Source organism: Equus caballus, chromosome 10 (assembly GCF_041296265.1).
Source record: "Equus caballus isolate H_3958 breed thoroughbred chromosome 10, TB-T2T, whole genome shotgun sequence".
NCBI classification, from domain to species: Eukaryota; Metazoa; Chordata; class Mammalia; order Perissodactyla; family Equidae; genus Equus; species Equus caballus.
The window spans coordinates 25,686,278-25,709,457 of record NC_091693.1 but is presented as its reverse complement, the minus strand read 5'-3'; the positions used below and the strand labels follow the sequence as shown (position 1 = coordinate 25,709,457).

The window sequence follows — 23,180 nt, the reverse complement described above, 5'->3', positions numbered from 1 at the left end:
GCTGGGGAGCAGCTTCATACAAAGGGAACTTATTGCCCCCACTTTTGAGCCAAGTGTGGCCAGATGATGAATATGAACAAAAGGGATGCAGGTACTTCCAGGCCAAGGCTTTTATGAAGCAGGAGTGCCCCCCACCCCCTGCATATTCTCTTTCCCCTTCCACTGTTTGAGACAAGACCCTAATCGATGGGTGAACAACTATATAGAGTGAATCTTGGTTTCTGAATCACTGCATAGAGGAGAGTTCCTGGCCAACTTGAAACATCCTCCCTGGACTGTTAGGTGAAGGAGAAAAAAAATTTATTGTGTTCAATTCATTGCATCAGAGATTGGCTAACTTTTCCTGTAAAGGGCCAGATAATACATACTTCAGCCTTTGCAGTCTCTGCTCATCTTCTTCTTTCTTTCCCAACCATTTAAAAGTATAAAAACCTTTCTTAGCCCAGGGGCCAACCATCAACAGGCAGCCGGGCTGGGTTTGGCCCGCGGGCCATAGTTTGCAACCCCCTACATTGCATGCCCACAGTCTAATCTCTCTTTGGTGTTACACCTTCAGCCATTTCTAACCGTCTTCATAAGAAAGTCCATGCTCCCAAGACTGAAATTCAGAGCTTGTCTTTGCTCCTGTTTCCCCACCCCCGCCACCCTCGTTGCTGTCCTCTTGGTCTCTGAATTTTATACTCTAATCCCCCTGAGCAACCTGCTCGACTTTCTGTGCCCACATATTCCTCCCTCTGGGTCTCATGAAAAGTGCCAATTCTTCCTACAAGTCTGAGTCCACATATATTAATGCTCCTTGGGACCAGTTTCTCAGCCTGACCCCCAAGTTGGTCAGATGCTCCTTGTCCTATTGTCCCCTGTGTGACTTCTCCCAAAGCCCTTGTCCCCCTCCATTTCATCTGTCCACTCACATGTCTGGTTTCTCCCCTCTGTGAGATCTTTGAAGGCAGTGGTGGTGTCTTATTGGTCCCTGAGGCTTGCTGCTGCCTCTCTCTTCCCATTCTGCTATTTAAAGTTGCTAAGGGCTTAGAATAAGATTTTTGATGATATTAGACTGCATACGGCCAGAGATCTAGGCATGTCAGAATCCTGCACTAGCAATCCCTGCCATGTGACGTTGCTGAGAAAGATGTAAATCCAAAGGACAACGGCAAATCAGAACAAGTGGCTGAATATCTATCTCCAACTCTTCCATTATCTTGTGTTTTTAACTGGGCAGTGCCTCCAGCTAAAGACAACATTTCCCAGCCCTCTTGTGACTAAGAATAGCCATGCATGAGCTAACATGATGTGTGGCCTTTCAGACTTTCCTTTAAAAGGATTGGTGTGACACCTGCTGGCCCCCTTTCTCACTGGAGGTAGATGAAACATCCCTCTTGGGTCCAGAGACAAAACATCATAACTGAAGATGTCATGGCCATCCTACCAGATCCAGATTGCCCCCTTCTGGACTGTGACATGACAGCGAAATAAACTTTTATCTTGTTTGCACTACTCTATTTTGGGGACTCATTGTTACAGCAGCTTGGCCTTAATCAATGTCCTAGATAATAAGGCAAAAGCCCTGAATTCCCATGTAAGAATTCAGTGATCCTAAAACCATCACACTGGAGAAATCATGTGTAGGTACTTGAGTCAACTCTCCCAGCCGAACCCGACCTTCTGGCTAGAGCCATCCAGGCACCAGACTTGTGAGTGAAGCCACCTTGGACTCTCCAGATCAGTCTACTCACCAGCTCAGCACCCCCAGTGGACTCCATCAAAGCCACATGGAATAGAAAAATCATGCGTTTGAGCCCACCTGGACTCCTGACCTACGAGATCATGATGTTTAACAAAATAGTTGTTGTTTCAGGCCACTGGGTTTTGGGGGTAGTGTGTTATGCAGCAGTAGTTACCTGGAATAGGCAAAAGAGAATCTAAAGCAATAGGCATTAATGGGGATAACAGAAGTCTATTATATAATGATAAAAAGAAGTTTCCTCCAGATATTTATAAAACTTATAAACTTATATGACACTGACAACATAGCTTCAAAATATGTAGAAGTTTTAAAATGAATGAACTGATGAACAGAGAGTAGGTCAGATATCAAGGTAGGGACAACTGCCAAAAATTAGAATTAAATTTAGGCCTCTCATCAGATAATCCAAGATCTAATGCCTCTAAGAGTTTATATGTCCCCCCAAATCCCCCACCTGACTCTATCATCCTTGATTTTGCTACCCCCAAGAAGTTTCTGTACTAATTAATGGAAGAAAACATTGATTATTTGAAAAGAAATATTTTATTCTCTCCATTCTGCTCCAGATGACCTCTCCTCATTTCCAGCTGGAGGAGGCTTGGATGAGGTGGAAAAATGAAGAAAGGTGAGGATGCTACTCTGGAGCATCTTTTCAAGTCAAGACATCATAGAACCTCAGAGTTAAAAGGGATAATAATATTGTATTGTTCAATAGTTCCTGTTATGATTCCAAAAGAACACAATTATTTTAAATGTACTGCAGGAATATTCCCTGATACCCCCCACATAGAATCTCCTAAATGGTTTCAGAATTATTCTTGAGTTTGTTAACAACACTTTATACTTATTCCAAAGGTTAATTAGTAAAATCTGAAACAGTCCAGCGACTTTTGAGAATAATTCTTCAAATGATCCAAAATTCCATCATGAGATTTGGGGATTTAGCTTCAGGATTTTAGTCTCAGTAGAGAGTGTCTAGACAGGGCTTCAGGAGGAGCTGGAGAGGAGAAGGATGAGGAGCAGAGGTTTGGAGACATCTATGACTGCAGGACGTCTCCCCTCTTGGGAACTCTCTTGCCAAGCTCACTCTGATCTGCGAGAGAGAAAAGGGTGAATTTTGAATGGTTCTGTTTACCACCACCCCCCAAACCAGGTTCTTGAGGTTGGGATGAAACTCTCTTTAGTTCATCTCAGATCCAATAGCCTTCCCTCTTCTCACTCCCTCTTTCCTTTTCTGTTCTACCTTCTTTTTATTTTCATCTACCCACATATTTCCCCTTTCTGCCCCCATTTTAAGATGGCACATGGTGGTGGTGGTGGGTGCTTTCAAGAGCCAGACTGTAGCCAAGGTTGGTGTGGGAATTAGTGAATTCAGAAGATGTGTCATGTCCTGCCCTGGTAGGTGTCTAATAAATAAATGCTTTTCAAATGAATTAGTACAGTTGGAATAAAGGCACTGTGTTAGTTTCCAAAAATAGGGTTAGGACTGAAAAAGGAGATGGAATTGGAAGGAAAATCCACCTGGAGGCAGGCAGAAGCCAGGGTTGATTGTTGACTTTGATCATGGTTGGGAAGGCAGTATGTGAAGACTGAATTTGGATAATTTAGTTCATTCATTTAGCAAATGTTTACCAAGCACCTGCTATGCATCAGCCATTGTGCTAGGCAGTGAGCAGGACAGAAAAGGTCTCTACTCGCATGGAGCTTGGAGTTTTTGGGAGAAGATGGAGAATAAACAGAAAGTCAATATATGAAGCAAAGAAGAATCATATAATGATGAATGTTACCATTAAATAAAACAAGATGACAAAAATAGAGAAAAAGTAGCTTTATTTCAGGGAGTGTCTCTCAGGAGTTGATGACTAAAATGATTTCTGAATGACGTGAAAGATCTAGCCATGCAAAGCTCTAGAAACAGAACATTCTAGGCAGAGGCAACAGCTGGTGCAAAGATTCTAGAGTGAAATGGACCCAGTGTTCCAAGAAAATCAGAAGTCAGAGTTGAGACAGAAGGGCATGCTGGAGTATGAGCACGGAAGAGTATAGAGCTCAGAGTAAGGTTAAAGGTTGGAAATAAAGATCTTCTTTAGGAGGGAGGTCAAAGTTTGGATTGAGCTGTGAGGTCAAAGTGAGGGTTTAAAGTCAGTGTCATAGCTAAAGCTAGGCTTGGGGGAGATCAAGGTTTGGGTTTGGGGTCATAATTGGAAAAGTACCAGATTGTGGGGAAATGCCAGTATTGGTTGGACAACTAGATTTAGACTGTGAGGCAGGATGTGAAGTGAAGGAACAGAGTCGAAGTGAGCAGTCAAGGCCAGGATGGGAATTTAGCGTTAGGATATGTGGTCAGTGGTGGACATTGTGGCTATAAGTCAGGGGGCCTCTTGGTTGATTCCTGTTTCCTCCCCACCCTCCCAGGCCCTCAAAGCTCTGCCGGCCACATCTCCTGCCCTCTTCTTGTATCTATTTCTCTCTTCCATGTTCCCCCTGCCTTTACCTCCAATCTCTGGTTCAGCAAAAGTCTCGCTCAGACTCCTCTTGGAGGCCTGCTGAGAGAGGGGATAAGGGAGCCCATCTAGAAACAAAAACAGAAATCATTGTGACTTATGCCACTCAGTTCAGTACTTTGTACCGTCCAACGTGGTTCTACTTCCCCTGTGTCCTTGGGAATCTGACAGTTCTTAGCGGTTCTCATCCAGGGGCACTTTTGCCCCTCTGGGGATATTTGGCAACATGCAGAGACATTTTTGGTTGTCACAACTTGGAGGTGCTACTGTCTTCTAGAGGTGGAGGCCAGGGACGCTGCTCAACATCCCGTAATGCGCAAGATGGACCCCATGACACAGAGTGCTTCAGCTCCAAATGTCAGCAGTGCCAAGGTTGAGAAATCCTGCCTTAGATACACTTAATTGCCTCCATTTAGAAGGTGACAATGACAAGGAGATTCCCTTCAAGTCATATGCTGCATTCACTGTGTGCATACGCAGGTGTCCGAACCCCTTTGTGCCTCCATGATTCTTTCCCTTGAGATATGACACGGGAAGGAGAAGGGAATCTCAGAGATATCACTTGGTCAGGTAAGAAGAGGAGATAATAGCACCAGGGGTGAGCAAAGAGGAAGTGAATAGGGGATCTTGCAAGGAGATAATATTAAAAATAACAGCTTAGGAATTTTACATGCATTCTCTCATTGAGCCACACAATCGAATTACGAGGTAGTTTTCATGATACCATCTTACATAGGGAGGGGTTTGAGGCTCAAAGGAATTGCATCACTTACCCAGCTCCCTCAATCAGTAAGTGGCAGAGCGAGGAATGGAGCCTACATCCGCCAGTTTGCAAAACCAGTAGTGGGCGCGTGGAGGAGAGTGATGGCGATGAAGAATGGGGGAAGTCTAACTGACCATTCACTCACCAACGGCCTTCCACAGCTCTAGGATCTCGAGGGCTGTCTTCTCCTTCCTGCCTTGGTCAGCCTTCTGGGGAAGGTGGAACTCTGGGGAGTGGGGGAAGAAGCAAGAGCTGGTGGTCTGTCAAATGGCAACGGCAACACACAGAATCCAGCAATCCTGTGGCATTCATTACCCATCTGAAGGAGCACGTCCACCAAATCTGTGGGACGGGGTACGCTTTGACCATCCCTCCTTGTTAGTGAGGAGACTGTGGCTCTGAGAATTCTCTTGCTCAGAGTTACCCCACTGCTAAGTGGCGGAACTGGGGTTTGAACCCACCTATGTCTGAATCCAATTCTTACGTCCTTTCTGCTATGCCACACCGTTATGGGAGCCTGGGTTTTCTTGGACCACTGAATGAGGCCCAAGATGAACTCTGCCTTGAGCATCATAGGGGATCCCCTTATGTAATGGGTTTAATTGTCACCAAGCAGCACATTGCCACATGTGCAAAAAGTGCCCAGTGCAGATGCAGTCAGGGGCACAGAAAGAGAAGGATGGGGGAATATGTCATATATTGCTCTACCTTATCTAATCCTCACGTCATCCCTATGAGGCAGGGGCCTTCATGACACTCTTCATCATAGATGAGGGAACTGAGGCATAGAGAGATGAAGGCCACACACAAAGCAAGTGGCAGAGCTGGACTTGGACCCAATGCTCTGGCTCCAGGATCCACATGCCCATCACTCCGCTAGACTAACTCTCAAGACAGGTCTGGAAACAAAACCCGTGGACTTCAATGAATGTGAGTTGAGGGTCTTTACAGGGTCGCAAACTCACTGCCCACAGGCACCAGGCAGACACTAGCCGGGGATGGAGCGCTCAGAGCAGGCTCACTCACCAGGACCCAGAAGGTAGCCAGCACTGTTGAGGGTCCAGCCTCCTCGCCCCTGGATGGAGATGGAGAGATCAAGACTCAGAGAGGTGGAAGGGTAGCCGGCACCCCCAGGTCTGGGATGGGGTGGGTCAACATGCCCCTTTCCCACCAACCTGTGAAGCAGGTTCGCTTGATCTGAATTTCACCAAAGAGGAAATTGAAGACTTCCTAAGATGTAACAACTCAGAATGCAAAGAAAGCCTTAAAAACCACTGCTGGAAGTCCTTTATATGCATAGTATATTGTCACCAATCACACACACACACACACAGAGGGGTTCAAGGCCAGGCTACATAACTGGATGGCTAACATCTGTTGTGGGTTTACCATATGCTAGCATCCATTATTTTTTTTTCTTTCAATTTTTTTTCTTTTTTGGAGGAAGATTAGCCCTGAGTTAACCTCTGCTGCCAACCCTCCTCTTTTTGCTGAGGAAGACTGGCTCTGAGCTAACATCTGTGCCCATCTTCCTCCACTTTATATGTGGGATGCCTGCCACAGCATGGCTTGCCAAGTGGTGCCATGTCCGCACCCGGGATCCGAATCGGGGAATCCCGGCCCACTGAAGTGGAACGTGCGAACTTAACTGCTGTGCCACCGCGTTGGCCCCAGCTAGCGTCCATTCTAAGCAGGACTGGCTACATAATTTAGGGGGCCCAGCGCAAAATGAAAATATGGGGCCCCTTGTTCAAATGTGATTAAGAATTTCAAGATGGAGACAGCAAAGTGTTAAATCAGGCACAGGCGCCTTCTGAGCGCCCCAGGTGACAGTCCAGGTTGCATGAGCATGAAGCCAGCTCTGCTTCTACGTCCATGACGTATTGACTGATCTAGTCCTCGCAACAACCCTGGTAGGTAAGAACTACGATTAGCCTCATTTAACGGAAAAGGAAACTTCCACAAATAGTTTGGGCAAATTTCCTAAATTAACACAGTGAGCAGCGGGCTGACTTCAGACTTAATGACTCCGTGGACCCAACATTCAAGTCTTAGTTTTCCATTCTGTAAAATGGAAAGTAAACAAATGGAATCAACTCAAAGTGCTGCTGGTGCAACTGCAGCTGCCTGTCAGGGGGGGTTCCCACGGTTCCCGGGGCCAAGAAAGCCCTCCACATCCGTTAGAGCCTTGTCAAAATGCCCTGGCCATCCTCCCAAATAGGTGCTGTTATCCTTTGGTTACACAGAAGCAAGGGAAGCTCAAAGAAACTTGAATGGCTTGCTGAGGACCTGTCAGTGTGAGGATAGCTGGTACCCAAACCCAGGACAACACAACACCAAGCCTGGGTCCCCTCCATTAGATAACGAGAGCTGACTGCCTGCTCACGACGTTCTCAGGGCCTCGCACGATGAACTCAGTTAACCCTGCAGTGCTGTGACTTTACAGAGAACATGGAGGCACTGCGAAATTAGGCAGCTTGCTGGAAGTCATGCAGCTAGAACGTGACAGAACCAGAACTCCAAACTCAGCCCGGTTTCCATATCCCACACTCCTAACCAGGGGTTCTCACAGTGTGGTCTTGGGACCAGCAGCATCAGCGTCGCCTGGGAACGGGGCAGAAATGCAGGCTCACCCAATTGGACTCTCCAGCGGTGGCACGTGGTTGGTTGTACTTCAACACACCCTCCCCTCCGGGCGATTATCATGCAAGCCGAAGCCCTGAAGACGCAGAATGATGGAGAGCTCTGCCTTGGAAGGCATCTTTTTGCATGTCTGGGCAATGCTAATCCTTAGGAAGTGAACCCTGACTCCTCTTATTTCACCTGTTCTATTCTACCCCTGGGGCCAAGGAGATGAAGTCTGTCCCTGTCTTATCGTATTTTCATAGCTTGGTCCCCACGGCCCTGGCTCAGCCAGGAAAATTAGGAGACTTCCTGGAGGGTAGGAAGGGCTCACCTGGTGGACAGGTAAAGAGGCAGGAGTCTCTGCCAGGATGAGCAAGACGGTGAGAAGCAGGACCAGTTGGACAGAAGGAGCCATCTGAGGGTCGGAAGGATGGGCGCTCTGCAAAGAGAGGGTGGTGAGTGTATTTATTTTAGCTTTATTGAGGTATAATTATATGCAAAAAATTGTGCCCATTTAACATCTACATCTTGATGAGTCTGGACTATGTGTACACCCGTGATGCCGTCACCACCATCAAGGCGATGACATACCCACCACCTTCAAAACGTTCCTTGTTTTTTTTTAGTTTTACGTTTTTGCTTTGTTAATGTGAGATCTATTCCCGTGACATATTTTTTCTTCCAGTTTTGCTGAGATATAATTGACATACATCACTGTACAAGTTTAAGATGCACAGCATAATGACTTGACATTTGTATATACTGTGAAATGATCACCACAATAAGCTTAGTCAACATCCGTCACCTCACAGTTACAAAAAAACCTTTTTTCATCGTGATGAAAACGTTCAGGATTTACTCTCTTAGCAACTTTCAAATATACAACACACAGCATCATTAGCTCCAGTCATCATGTTGTACGTTACATCCCCAGGACTTATTTATTTTATAACCGAAAGTTTATGACTTTCGACCACATTTACCCAATTCCCTCAATCCCGCCTCTGGTAACCACCCACCTGATCTCTTTTGCTACGAGTTTGTTTTTTTAGATTCCACATGTAAGAGAGATCATACAGTATTTGACCTTCTCTGTCTGAGTCTTAACATATTGCAAAGTGTACAATACTGTATTGTTAACTGAAGGTTAATCTCTATGCCTTTTTGTCTTAAGCATATGATAGAAAAATAAAACAAACATTTTCAAGTTTCTTGAGATTTTCATGGAGCTCTGTTTTGGAACCCATTTATTAAAGTAAAATGAAAGAAGCCGGTTGAGGGAAAATGCCACAGGAAATAAGCAAGTAACAGGATGTTGGGTACATAAAACCCCCACAACTCATGAAAGACCAAAGTTTAAGATTCAGAGGCATTAACGCTTCTCCATCTCTCATCACAGCACCTGCCTCCCGCCATCCACTCTCCCAGACCCACCGCCGTGCCCTGGAATGCTCGTCCTCATTCCCTCTTCTACCTGTTCCCCAGACTTCCCCGGTCCTCTGCCTGCTCCCCAACTCTCCTCCATCACCACTGCTCTCATTTTACTTGACCCCCCATCCCTTCTTGACCTCCCTGCATCCTCCCTTCTCTCCTCCCGCTTCCCTCCTCTCACCTCACTGGAGTTGGCAGCTCTGCCCAGCTCTCTCTGGGTTCCAACTCCCCAGACTCCAGCTTTTATGCCTCCCAAGGAGGAGGAAGGAGGAGGTGAGAAGGGCAAGGAGAAGGAGGGGGTCAGAGACCAGGAGGGAGGAGGGAGAGAGAGCACAGAGGATGGAGGTGGGATGAGGATTCACCCACACAACGGGCTTTTGTTAGCTGGCCTGTGAGGTCAGAACAAAGATGCTTCCCTCGGCGTCTCCCCTCTGACCCTCTAATCGGAGATGTGTGCTCTGCGTTTATTCAGGTACCCTCCTCCCCACATCTGTGTGTGTTTGGGTCTCAGTGGTGCCCTTTCTATCCACACCCCCTCGGTCTCTCCCGACCTGGAGCCTGTGCCCCCACAGCTCTACACTCCTCTCTCTGCCATCTCTTCAATCTCCGTGTCTTCGAAGTTCTCTTGCTGTGTCTGTTTCTTCTCTCCTGCATGATGTACGTTGTCTATTTCTTTCCTTGTTTGTTGGGTATCTCCCCCTCCCTGGAAAATAAGCTCAAAGAGGGGTGGCAATTACATCCTGCACATCATTGTGTCGCCAGCCCAGAGAGTGTCAACCGGGGGTGGTTTTGTCCCCAGGGAGACATTTGGCTACATTTGGGGACATTTTTGTTTGTAACTTGCGGGGGATGCTTCTGGCATCCAGTGGGTGGAGCCCAGGGATGCTGCTCAACACCCTGCAATGCACAGGACAGCCCCCCACAGTAAAGAATGATCCAGCCCCAAATGTCAATAGCACCTAGGATGAGAGACCCTGTGTCATCCCCTAAAGTAGTGCCTGGAACTCCATAAATGTTTGCTGGGTGAACAAATGCAGGTGTGTTGTTCTCTTTCTTCCTCTCTGTTTCTGCTTTTTGGTTTATCTGTCTCTTCGTTTCTCTCCCTCTCAGCCCCGGACAGCAGCAGTTTTCCAGAGGAAAGAACCCCGGAGTCAAGCGGGGGCACATACCCCTGGCTTTGCCCTTGGCTTCCTGAGAGTCCCGGTGTTTGGGACGCAGTGTCCTCGTCTCTACCATGAAGGGCCAGCCTCCCTTCTGTCTGTCTGAGGCTCGCTCTGTATCTTTGTCCCATCTCTGTATCTTTGCACCAGCCCTCCCACCCCCCTTGAAGGGACCTTTCTGGAACCTCATCCCTTCTCGTCTCAGTTGAAAAGGAAGACCCCATGGGAGGGACAGAGTGAGAGTAAGAAACTGGACCTCAAAAGTCCTGTTGGCTCCTGACCCTGACTTTGCTCCTTATGTTCATCTCCCCATGTCCTTCATTTCTCCTCTGGAGGGGAAGGGGGAGCTCCGGTGGGGGAGGAAGTGACAAGAGGGTGTGAATGGCTCTGCTGGGAAAGAAGATGAAGAAGGATGGGTGACGGAGAGGACAGAGGATGCTGAACGCCTGCCCAGAGCTAGTTGCCTGGAGACCCACAGAGAGTCAGAGAAAAGACAACCACAGACCTCACCTCCCCGGTTAAGCAGCTCATGAAAAGTAAATGTAGTGCGACCAAATCTCATTAAAAAGAAGCCCAGCTGTGGGAGAAATGTCGCTCTCTTCATATTTCTGTGACTGAGCCAAATGTCTGTCTTGAGGCTGCATCCTTCTTCGTGCCTTGGAAATGTAGAAACAAACGCTCCTCTCCCAAGGTGGACACTCCAGTCACCTGTCCTTCATTTGGTCCTGTGGGTGATGAGTCCGCTGGCTTTCACCCACATAGGTGCTCTTCTTCTATGCGTCCCACCTGCGATGGGGACGCCAACCTACACCTGGCCCTGGGGCACGGCAGGAGCCTGGGCTCAAAACTCATCCTCCTTCCTTCCTTCCTATCTCCCTTCCCTCCTTCCTTCCCTCCTTTCTTCTTTCACTTCTTCCTCCCTCCCTCCCTTCCTTCCTTCCTTCTCTCCCTCTCTCCTTCCCTCCTTCCTTCCTTCCCCAAATAGGAATTGGGTGCCTAAAGGTACCATATCCTGCTCACAGTCCAGATGAGCTCATGTCCCAATTATTCCAGTTGCTGAAAGTAGAAAAGATATTTTCTGAGGGCTTCTGAGAAAAAAAATTTCTTCCTTGTTCTTTCCTTGAACTTTCAGGAAAGTTCAAATAATTTCTGAATGCTCAGACTCTCCAAATGTTTAGGTTTTACTGCATTCAGTTTCTCTGATCCCCTTTCTTCCTCTCTCCTCTCCGCATATGGACATACAGATATTCTGAACTGTTTGAGGGTAGTCGCAAACATTGTGCCCCTTTGCTCCTAAACTCTTTTCAGTGTGTTTTTCCTAAAAGCAAAGGACATTCTCTTTTTCCTAAAAGCAAAGGACATTCTCTTATGTAACCACAGTAAAACTGTCAAAATTAACATTGATATCCTACTAATGTCTAAGCTACAGATCACATTAAAATTTCACCAACTGTCCCAGTAATGCCGTTTATAGCAAAATGAAAGAAAACCCAAAAAACCCCTCCACGCCTCTTTAGTCTCCTTTAACTGGAAGAGTTCCCCTTCTTTCCTTCTTTCGTGACCTTGGCGTTTTCCTTGACATTTTTGAAGAGTACCAGTGAGTTGACTTCTCCATTTGGGTCTATCTGATGTTTGCTCGTGATTAGATTCAGGTTATGCATGTTTGGCAGGAAACCCACAGCAGTGATCTCAGTGTCATATACATCACAGCTGAGCGTATCCCGTCATGGGGGCACGGGACGTCGACTCATCCGCTGCCTGTGATGTTAACTCTAATCACCTGGTTCAGGCGGTGTGGCTGGCTTTCTCCACTGCAAAGTCACTTTTTGTCCCCTTGTAATTACAAAGTGTCTTGTGGGGAGATACTTTGAGACTGTGTAAGTGTGCTTCCTTGCTCTTTTGAGAGAGTTTCCAGAAGCACCTCTGTCTGTAGATATAGATGTGGATATAGACATGGAAATGGATATAGATGACATAGATATAGACGTAGATAGATATGTATATCTAAATCTCTCTTCCTTAGAAGGAAGCCCAGACCCACGAGTTGTTATGTCACCCCATCACCATGAGGGGCAGCCGTGCTTACGATGAAATTAACAACACAGAAGGCACAGTGGAAACTGAGCAACCCAGTTCAACAAACCTCAGAGCCGCCCCCGCCCCTGCACTCCTAGTCCTGTGTTCCTATGCTGTTATTAAGCCAATTAGAGTTGGATTTTTTAAACAACCTTATTGAGGTATAATTTGTGTACAAAGAACTGCACATGTTTAATGTAGATAATTTGATGAGTTTACACATAGGCAAACACCTGTGATGCCATCACCACAAGCCAGATAGCAGATATGTCATGTCCAACACTTCCCAGAGTTTCGTTGTCTGTCTTTGCTTTTGGTTTTTCTAAAGACAGATCCTCCAAAGGAGCTCAATTGTCTAAATGCCCTCCCAGGGAGTTTCATCCGTCAGGAAAGACTGGCTCTTATCTCAGGAGAGGAGACCAGAAGTCAACACCATACCCAGATGCACTTCGTCACAAACTGTCATACCACCTGTCTATTCTTCTAAGGGCCCATTCATCTTTCCTAAAAATCATTTACTCTCCCCTAAAAGCCCACATCCCGCTCCCCTTCCCCTATTAAGATGGTATTTAAGCCGGAGTTCTAAGCCACTTCTTTGAGTTACTCATTTTCTCCTGGCTATCCTCCACGTGTACATGAGGCACACACATCAATAAGCTTCTGTTCGTTTTTCTCTCATTAATCCGTCTTTTATTGAAGGCTCTCAGCCAAGAACTCAGAAGGATAGAGGGAAAGTTGTTTTTCCTTTCCCACACATCTCTCCCGCTGGTAGCTTTGAGGACATCTCCATTCCCATCCCTCCAGGCACTGGCCATACTGTGTTCCCCACAAGTGTTCCTAGTCCACCAGCTCTCCACACCTTGTCCTTGTCTCTCTTGGGCATCCAGGATGCAGTCTTCTTCTCCGTGCACACGGTGGTCCAGGGGACCCTCCAAAATCATTTCCAGTCCATTCACCTAGATAAAGACCCTGAGGTCTACTCTGGAGTCTTGGCCATCTGGTAGACTGTACTAATGCCTTCTCTACAGCTTTCACTCAGCTACCCTTGCTTCCTTCTGTTCAAGGATGGAGAAGCATTGTCCTCAGAGCGGTAGGGTCCTTCCCTCTGGCCAGGAGCATAAACCATGTTCAGTATAAGCCAATCAAGGTGTGTCAGTTTGCTTGGGCTGCTGCAACAGAGACCACAAACCGGATGGCTTAAAACAGCAGAAATGTATCGTCTCTCAGTTCTGGAGGCCAGAATTCCAAGACCAAGGGGTAGGCAGGGCCACGCTCCCTCTAAAACCTGCGGGAGGATCCTTGTCCTCTTCCCAGCTTCTGGGGGTTTGTAGGTAGACTGTTTGGTTATTTCCTTTGTAGCACTCGTTACTCAATACATTAGCTCAAGTCCTTATGCTTTTATCGTGCCTCCCCCAACTAGTATGTGAGTTGCATGGGGCAGGAACTTGTTCTTTTTCACTGCAACATCTTTAGTGCTTCGAATTAAAATCAGTACCTGGCACCTAGTGTATGCTCACCTATTTATGGAATTTTGTCTTCAGCTGCCATTGGGAACAAGTGAAGTTGACCATATGACAACAAGGGAAAGAGCCATGAAGTCCAAAGCTTCAGGAAGCCACAGGAAGACAGATTTAATATAAAGGTAAGAAGGATTCACTAGTAGTTCTGAGCTTGGAATGTGGGGGTATCCAGAGGGGCTAGGGAGATGTCCCTGTTCACCCCTAGCAGTTTTCAAGTTTATTGACTCTGTGTGTGCATATCGCCATTTCTCTGAAATAATGACTAAGAATCTTTTTCTCCACATCTCCTCTCCCCACCTCCCCCGCCTGCCACTCTCGACACACACGTTCTACTTCTGCTGGGAACACTCATTAACATCCAAAGGAACTAATTATCCACTCCATTTATTTTCCATCAAGTACTTGAAGGAATGAGGTACAAGGATTTAGCCTGCCCCCAATTACTAATGTATTTAAGTGCCTAAAGGATGATTGCTGTAAATTGAGAGACAGAGGAGAAAACTGGAGGAGGAAACAGGAGGAACTGAGTTTTCTTTCTCTCTGCGCTCTTCTACTTTAGAAGACCGAGAAAAAAATAGAGAAATAGAGATGAGGATGGATAGAGATAGATACATACATACGCACATAAATAGAAAGGTAGATAGATGATAGATATATAGATAGATAATAAGTAGATAGATGATAGATAATAGATTATTGATAGCTAGATAATAGATGATAGATAAGTAGATAGATGATAGAGATAGATAATGAGTAGATAGATGATAATACATAGGTAGATAGATAGATAGGTAGATTGCAAATTCAATCATGTGAAGCAGGCAGAGAACATCTTAATGCATAAATATTTCTACAAGTTTCTCATTAATTTATTAGGCTCAAATCCTAGAGGAAAGGTAACTCAGTCAAAAGTTATGAACAACCTGAGGGTCTTAGTGTACCAGTTTTCAGCTCCACCAGCACTATAGAAAGGTACCTGTTTCATCTGAGAGAGTTATAATTTTGAGGGAAAGTTAATGAGAGGGGTTAGGAAAGACATAAGCACTGTTGATGTAGGAGAAAGACCTAATTGGATTATTGAACCAGAACGATTGAATTCTTAGACTTTTAGAGATGGTTGGGCTAGTGAAGCTGAAAATCATACTATCAGAAGCATTAAGATGTTGAAGAAGTGACAGGATAGGAGTCTGTGGTCCAGAAGACACGCTTCAGAGTTGACTCTCCTGAGAACATTCCTGTGCAAAGGGGTGGTGAGTCAGAATGGAGTGGAGCCAATGAGGTGTACAAGTGTTGACAGCAGCATGTGAAAAACATCACTGATGCTAATGCTGCATTCACACCATTGACTCAGGTGGAATGACGTGGCCTGGAGAGCGCAAACTCACGGGCTAGAGTCCTGAAAGGTGAGCGAGTGCCCTGGAGTTCAGCAGATGACAACAGCCACAATGGGAAGTAGACGCAAAAGTTGAGTGGAGATCAACTTGTAAAAAATAAAAAGGAGTGCAGAAAACGTGGCAACCTCTCTTGATTTTGAATGGGAGGGAGTGCAGGAAACGGAACAGAGATGGTTGTGTGAGAGATGATGGGCGCCTTCATGTTAGTGGGGTGGGCTGTGTCTTTCTAGCGTTTGCTTTCCTTGTAGGTGCACAGATAATATCAATGGGATTGAAAAGGGGGTTGTATATTGACAAAAACAGAAAGGGAGAGAACATTCTACGTTGGCTTTGCCAGATATTGCTGGATGACTCCCTTCCTGCAGAGTCTGCAACACGCTAGACTGAAAAATTAAAAAATAAAACAACGGGTGGCCCAGTGGCTCAGCTGTTAAGTGCGCACGTTCTGCTTTGGTGGCCAGGGTTTGCCGGTTCGGATCCCGAGTGCAGACATAGCACCGTGTGGCAAGCCATGCTGTGGTAGGCGTCCCACATATAAAACAGAGGAAGATGGGCACGGATGTTAGCTCAGGGCCGGTCTTCCTCAGCAAAAAGAGGAGGATTGGCAGATGTTAGCTCAGGGCTCATCTTCCTCAGAAAAAATAAAATAAAATAAAATAACATGAGCTAAAAGGTCATAATGAAAGTATGGGACAAAAGCCTGACGTGACCATGGCAGGCTGTGTCTTTCATGTTAATAACTCTGGTCACCATGATGGTTTGAGGAGGACTGTAACTTAGAGGGACTGTCAAATTTATGATGGAAAGGAGGGTTTCTTTCTAAATATACATACGAATGTCTTAAAATTTTACCCCTTCTGAGCTGGGCAAGTTCTAAAAATCCATGCCCACTTTCTGTGTTGTCCAAAAATTTGGCATTCATAAAACTCTTAAAATTTTATTTTATTTACAATATGAATCTGTATTTTTAAAATTTTAATTTTCTTTCTTTTTTTTTGAGGAAGATTAGCCCTGAGCTAATGTCTGCTGCCAATCCTCCTCTTTTTGCTGAGGAAGACTGGCCCTGAGCTAACATCTGTGCCCATCTTCCTCTACTTTATATGTGGGACGCCTACGACAGCATGACTTGCTGTATGGTGCCATGTCCGCACCCAGGATCCGAACTGGAAAACCCTGATCCTCCAAGAAGCAGAACGTGCGCACTTAACCACTGCGCCATCAGGCAGGCCCCAAACTCTTAAAATTTTAAAGTTTAGACCCACATCTGTCTTTTCAATCTTACCAAAGAATTCCCCTCGCATACACGCAATATAACAGGAAAGGGGGTGCTTCTACAGGTTAAAAACAATGTGCATGAAAGCTTTATTTCTCTTTCCCATCCAAGAAAGGAGGTAAAAATAGATTTGGGGGCATGGAGAGGTGTGTATCCTTCTTTCCTGTACTCAGCTTTGAGCAACTACCTCTGTCCATTGTGCTGAATAGTCAACGGTCTCCCTCAACCTTGTCTTGGACCAAAATGAAGAGATTACAATCAACCCTCTGCAGGACATGGGTGTGCTATTGTTTGGGGTTGGGAATCTGAGTTAGGATTAAGACCCCCCTCTCTTTCCTGCCCATAAACCAAGGTCAGTGTTGTTCCAACACCCTCCACTTGTCCACTCCTGTCTCTTCCACTTCACCCCATAAAGGAGGGGTTTGGGAGCCATTGTTCAGTCATCGCCCTGACTCAGAAGGGAGCAGTGAGGAGACATCCTTGCATCTCACTGGCCTGTCATGGGACTGTGGGAAAGTCACTACAGGTCTTTGGACCCCAATCGCCAACCTGATAAGTTGAGGAACCAGATCAGATGTTGCAAACTTTGGTAAGCCACACCAGACTCTCAGGGATGCTTTTGGTGTGTCTGCTTGTTTGCTCATGTTTTCTTTTTGTCTGTTTTGGTTCCTCTGTGGTGTTTTTGAAGAAATGCAAATTAAGCCACCAGTGTGTAGAGTTCAGAAATTTCACATAAAAATCCAGATTTCTGGCTTCTCTTGATATGTCAGAGGGTCTGTAAACACTGCATCCAGGTCCCCTACTTCCCTGGGGCTGGGTAGCAGCTTTTGACAGGACTTGTCCTTTCCATTTCACCACAGACCTCACCAGTCCCTAATGTGTCCCTCTAGGCTCCTTTACTCATTTCTGCAACCTCCTTGGGCCCTATTATATTTCACATGAAACGCCTGCTCTAGAAACCCTCAAATGCCTCAGATTGAACGACTAATACAGAACTTTCCCCCGGGCTTTGTGACGGGAAGCGGATATCTGCAGCAGCTTTTGGCTGGCTCCCTGCTCTGGAATTCAGCACTTTCTGATGTCTTAGTGTCCTGGCATCTCTCATTCCCAGGGCTGCTTTGTGTCTCTTTCTGCCTCTGTCATGTCCCGTGTGCCTCACTCTCTGCTGCTCTGTATTTCTTTTGAGGAAGAAAGGGACATAGGAAGAGAATGGACTTCAGAACCAGACGTGCCTGGGTTTGAATTCCAGCTCGGCCACTTCCTAACCAGCCATCTGAGCATCAATCTCCTCATCTTTAAAATAGGAATAATAATAATAATAATAATATCTTTACAGGGTTGTTGTGAGGACATTTAAGTATTGGGGACCCTGCGTATAAAGCAGGCTGAGAAGGGACCCACTGTGGAAGGGGGTCTTCATCAACTATCCCAATCCTGTTAATAGTAAGCATCAGCACCTACTGGGTTCCAAGTGGCATGTTGTATACCTGACCTCACCGAATCCTCCCAACCACCCTATGAGGTAGCTGTCACCCTCCCTGAACCAATGACAAACATGGGGGCTCAGAGAGGTTAAGTAACTTTCCCAAGATTGTGCAGCTAGTAAATAGGCAGATCCAAACCTGGGCATTTGGACTCTGGAGCCTGTTTGCTTAACCATCATGTAGTCACGCCTCTCAGTAATAAGTAACTTCCTATCTGCACGATTAGAGAAAAGGATGCGCCAAGAGGGGCCACGTTGGACCCGAGGTCACGGGCGAGGGAGGAAGTGGAGGACACTTGGTTCTTTTCCCAGAACTGATCACCAGCACCCGCAACTTGTCATCTGAGCCTCCTGCTTTCATCCTCTTCCCACCTCCATCTGTTCTCCACATGGCAGCCAAAATATTCCTTTTAAAATACAAATAAGATGATGCAACTCCTGCCCAAACCTCCCAATGGCTTCAAAGCATGCCAAAAATACAACTAAATTAGCCCACACGTGCTCACAACTCCTCTCCTTGCTCCAGCCACGCTGGCATTCTCCGAACCTCCGACTCATCGGTGCCTGTGGCCTTGGCACTGGCTGTTCCCTACCCCTGTACCGCTCTTCCCCGCATCTTGGCATGGCTGGAGGGGCATCAGCCAGGTGCCCGCCCAGAGTCCTCTGCGGAGTCCTTCCCTGACAACCCACCTCCACTGTCCACTCCTTCACTCCCTCTTTGTCCCATCTCCATGTCTTCGTTTCTTAGAGCAGGTGTGTCACTCCCTGCACCCTCATTTACGCATCTGTTTATTGTTTTCTGTCTTCCTCCCCTTTCCCTGGACCAGTAGGATGTAAGCTCGACTGGACAGTGACTTCGTTTTGGTTGGCTGCTACTTCGATGGACCACCTGACACAGACCTGGGCACAGCAGGCTCTCGTTAAAGACTGCTGAATAAATGAAGAGCTTGTAGGAGAGTGATTGCACTTGGGGCCCCAATTCTCCACCGTTTCCTGCATCCAGCCCCTGCGCAATGCACCTTTGCCACCTGCTCATCAAGAGGCTGTCTCCTTCCTGACCTCCTGATGTGGACTGGCCGTGCAGCTTGGTTCAGCTGATAAAACCCGGTGAGAGTGAGTCGTGCTGGGTGCAATCCTGGCCCCAAGAGGCCAGGCACACCTCTGCTCCCTCTGTCTTGCTCACTCTTGGAACCCCACCACTGCCACGTGAAAATGCTGACTAGTCTGCTAGAGAATGGAGACCTTTTTCAGACAAGGTTGATTCTTGCTGAGTGACAACTCACTACTCCCACCTCTCTCACCTCCTCACACTCTATGTATCACTCGTCAGAGCAACGGGAAGCCGTGAAGTCTATTTTAAGCAGGAGGAAATGAGAACACATATGGCTTGAGCTAGACGGGGCTGATGAAGACGGGGAAGGCCGTGGGGATATATCCGGGATATATTTTGGAGGTGGAACCAGAAGGCATTCGGGGGGATCAGTGAGCGGTCACCCACGAGAGACACACTGAAGATGGACCAGGACACTCCTGCTGTTCACCTGCTCACACAGCGAGTAAGAAGCGGGGTCAGGTTTGGACCTGGTATGTTGACTGCCTTTCACTGGAGCAAAGGGCGGGGTAAGGGGAGGCGGGTAATACAGCCAGAGGGGCGACTGAGGAGAAATCAACTTCTTTCCGCTGGGTCCTGACAGAGGCACCTGCGCCAGGCCCCCGAGGAGATGAAGCAGGAGGAAAACCACGGCTGTTGCCCAATTTGCAGCTTCTGGCCACCTTCCTGGTCCCACAAGGACCCCTGTGGGCAATAGTCTCCCTTCTCGCCACTGAAGAAGGAAGCAGGAGAGCCGAGGCCCAGCATTCAAGGCCGCAATCCAGGCTCTCTGGTCTGCTGGCCAGTCAATAAAAAGGACCGTGGACGTGGTGGCCTGTGAGTCACGGGAGGCCCGTCACAGGCTGTCACAGTGGTGATTGTGGGGTAAGCTGTTGGTTTCATTTGTCTATTTTTCTCTTGAGATGCAGAAGTCTGCTCACCATCACTGGTCTGTGCAAAGCCCTTCTCTTTTTAAATTTATTATAGTATTCCCTTTTTTTTTAAAGATTGGCACCTGAGCTAACAAGTTGCCAATCTTTTTTTTTTTTCTGCTTTATCTCCCCAAATCTCCCCGGTACGTAGTTGTATATCTTAGTTGTACATCCTATTAGTTGTGTCATGTGGGACGCCGCCTCAGTGTGGCCTGACGAGCAGTACCATGTCCACGCCCAGGATCCGAACCGGCAAAACCCTGGGCCACCACAGCGGAGCACGCGGACTTAACCACTCGGCCATGGGGCCGGCCCCTATAGTATTCCCTTTTATCATCACTGCTCAGTCCCACTCTCCTCCCCTGGGGGCAATCACTAACATACTTGGTAGGCATCCTCGCATCTTTTACTACTTCTAAGTATTCTTTTAACATCTGTTATTTGGAGTGGGGCGGGAGGGGTGGCGCTCCAGCTCTCACTACATTCTTTTTCTTGTTTCCACTCAGCACCATGTTCTGAAGACGAAGTCATGTCGCTGAGGATGCCTCCAGCTCATTGCCTCCAACTCCTGGTAGTATTCAGTAAAATCAGAGTTACTGAATTTTTGAAAACAATTTTCACACAAATAGGCAGCAAGCCTGGGCTGATGTTTCATTCAGCTCACTGCAGACAGACCAGCAGTAGGTCAGAGCTGGTTCAGAAGAGGACGGGAAGGCCAGGATGGCAGAGTCAGGGGGAGGGCTTCAGGAGCACGGGGGCTGTGTCAGAACTGCCTCACATCCTGAGGACGAGCAACCTGGCCGCCTGGGGTCATCCTGTCTACCAGACAGAGTCACAGTGGCCCCCACACCCAACCAGCTTTGTACAAGTTAGCCTCTAACTTGACAGGACTGGCAAACCAACTCGTCTCCAAACTACCATTAGTCCAACGCAGTTGCATGTTCAAGGAGTTAGAGACCCTCAGGCAGAATATTTTTTTTAATGCTCTAGAGTGATTTTATAAGGTGCACATTTTCACCTTATTTCCACGTGTTGGACAACTTTTACTGAGCGGTGTGGGTGCACCTCCCCTTCCCCACTCTCCCAGGCATGGACATTTTTTGCTCCAATTTCCGAGCGACACTGCGATGAAATGCAGTACGCGTATTTCCGTGGCCACGCGGGCGAGTCCGTCGGGTGCGGGGGCGGTGGGTCCACAGGCAGCGAGATGTACGCTTGCATCTTTGGACAGGGCTGCCAATGGTTGTGTCTGTGCCCCGCCCCCCCCTCCCCCCCCAAGCTGGGCACAAAGCTTGTATCGCCCACGCGGAGGATCTTTTGTTTTGTTTTAGCCTTCCAGCAGCACCTCCTTCCTGTTTGGGGGATCCCCGCCCCGGGTCTTGGAGGAAGGCATGGCCCATCATCAGACGTGGAATCCTTAGACCAACGCTCCCCCTGGCAGGCACAGAGGGCTGGGCGCGTGAGTGCTGGGGGAACTGTCGGGTCTCCGCGTCTTCCTGGTTGACTCCAGGGGTGTTCCTTCCCAGCCCCTCCATCCCTAACCACAACCAGGCGCAGGCAGGACTCTGCCTCCTGAGCGAGTGCCATGAAAGCCGAGAGTGGGTGGGACACCTGAGGGACAGTCCACACTGATGGACACAGTGTGTGTGTGTGGGGGGGGGTCTCCCCAGGGGCAAGTGAAGGTCTGGGGGAGCTCATCAGGAGAGGAGGGATGGAGTCTCAACAGCCACAGCAGCGGCAGTGCCGGCAGCAGAGGTGAGGAGCCCTGAGTGACGGTGGGAGCTGGAGGAAATACAGCTATGTGATGAGCAGGTGCCAGGGTGCTGGAACCTGAGCACCCGGGTCCAGATCAGTGACTGCGGCCCAGCCACTTACCTTTTGAGTGCCTGAGTTTCCCGGTCTGTGTGACGGGGATAACAATAGTGCTGCCTCAGTGGGTCATGATGATTAAATGAGTTGGCGGATTTAATCACTTCAAGGAGGATCTGGCCCATGGTACGCGCCAGTTTTTGCTGTTATTATCAGAACCCCATGCTCAGACCCCAGCCTGGCCTCTCCCCCACCCCCGCATGTTCCTCATCCCCTCCTGAGGCCTGCAGCAGATGAGGTGGCTGCTCCAAGCCCGTTTCCTCTGCTAGACAGTGGGCGCAGTACCCTCCAGAGGCATAGACCTCTGGAAGGAGGACACTGCCACAAAAGATGCCCGTGGGCGCTCACGCTGGGCCGGGGAGGGCTAGGCACTTTGTGCTCATTCCCTCACTTCCTTTCCAACAATGGGCCCTTCGCAGCAGGAATGCGATCAGCTGTTTCACCAGGTGGGCACTGAGGCCCAGGGGCCTGTTGGGCACCCCGGCGGTCACTGTCTTGCCCTGAGACTGCCGGGCACCTAAGGCTCCCTCAGCTGTTTGGGTAGTTTCCTGCCTTATGGGTCTGGGAAGGTGGGGTCAGCCTCTGGTGACAGATGCTGGACAGTCCAGCTAGCTGCCTTCCCAGATTTCCTTGCATCTAAGGCACAGCCTGTGGCCTGGGTTTTATTGGTCAGACACACCAGTATCGCCCTGGAAAGAAAGAACCAGGGCCTGGACCCCAGGACATTGTGCTGAACTGAGAACAAGGGGCGAGAGGCACCTTGGAAAGGGGGCTGGCCAAGGTCTGCACTCAGCAGTGAGCCACCCAGTGCCCCACACTTGAGCAGTCCCAGACTCATGGCCGCCAGACTCGAACCCCACCCCCAGGAGGAGACTGGATTCCTCTTGGCTAAATGGGCCACCCAAGAGACCTGCTGATATGGACATCTAGGGGTCCCCCATGAAATGGGGTGACCTACCCCAAGTAATACTCTTAGCAAGGGAGATGGGCATCATCGTTCTTTACAGATGTGGAAACTGAGGCTCAGAGAGGGGTATGACCTAAGACTACGTAGCCAGTTTGGCGCTGGGCTGGATCCCTCCTCCTATCTCTGTAAGATGCAAGTGGGGAGACTTGCTCCTGGGGCCACGAGGTGGGGCCACGAGGTGACGTGCGTGAGCACTTGCTGTGCTGTGCAGACGTGGGTGAAAACTCACGTCCTGTCGCCTAACGGGACTCCTCATCTCTAGGCTCAGCAGGGGACCGTGCCCCAGGGCTGAGCCCATTCTCTCAAGGCCTCCCGCATACTCAGGGGGTCCGAGGTGGGACCCACAGAG

At 48.1% G+C, this 23,180-nt stretch overlaps 1 protein-coding gene and 1 long non-coding RNA gene across 2 annotated transcripts; one reads left to right on the top strand and one right to left on the bottom strand.

Moving 5' to 3' along the window:
- Nucleotides 1-2,268: 2,268 nt before the first annotated feature.
- Nucleotides 2,269-9,561, bottom strand: GALP (galanin like peptide). Its single transcript, XM_023651514.2, has 6 exons — nt 9,249-9,561; nt 7,968-8,075; nt 6,038-6,086; nt 5,157-5,237; nt 4,239-4,316; nt 2,269-2,837 (listed from the first exon to the last, which is right to left on the bottom strand). The coding sequence occupies exons 2-6, from the start codon at nt 8,049-8,051 to the stop codon at nt 2,782-2,784; spliced, it is 348 nt and encodes a 115-aa protein (XP_023507282.2). The 5' UTR covers nt 8,052-8,075; nt 9,249-9,561; the 3' UTR covers nt 2,269-2,781.
- Nucleotides 9,562-16,928: 7,367 nt separating this feature from the next.
- On the top strand, nt 16,929-20,638 carry LOC111775461 (uncharacterized). Its single transcript, XR_002811164.2, has 4 exons — nt 16,929-17,079; nt 18,801-19,557; nt 19,668-19,948; nt 20,502-20,638. It is a non-coding gene; the product is annotated as an uncharacterized lncRNA (long non-coding RNA).
- Nucleotides 20,639-23,180: the final 2,542 nt, after the last annotated feature.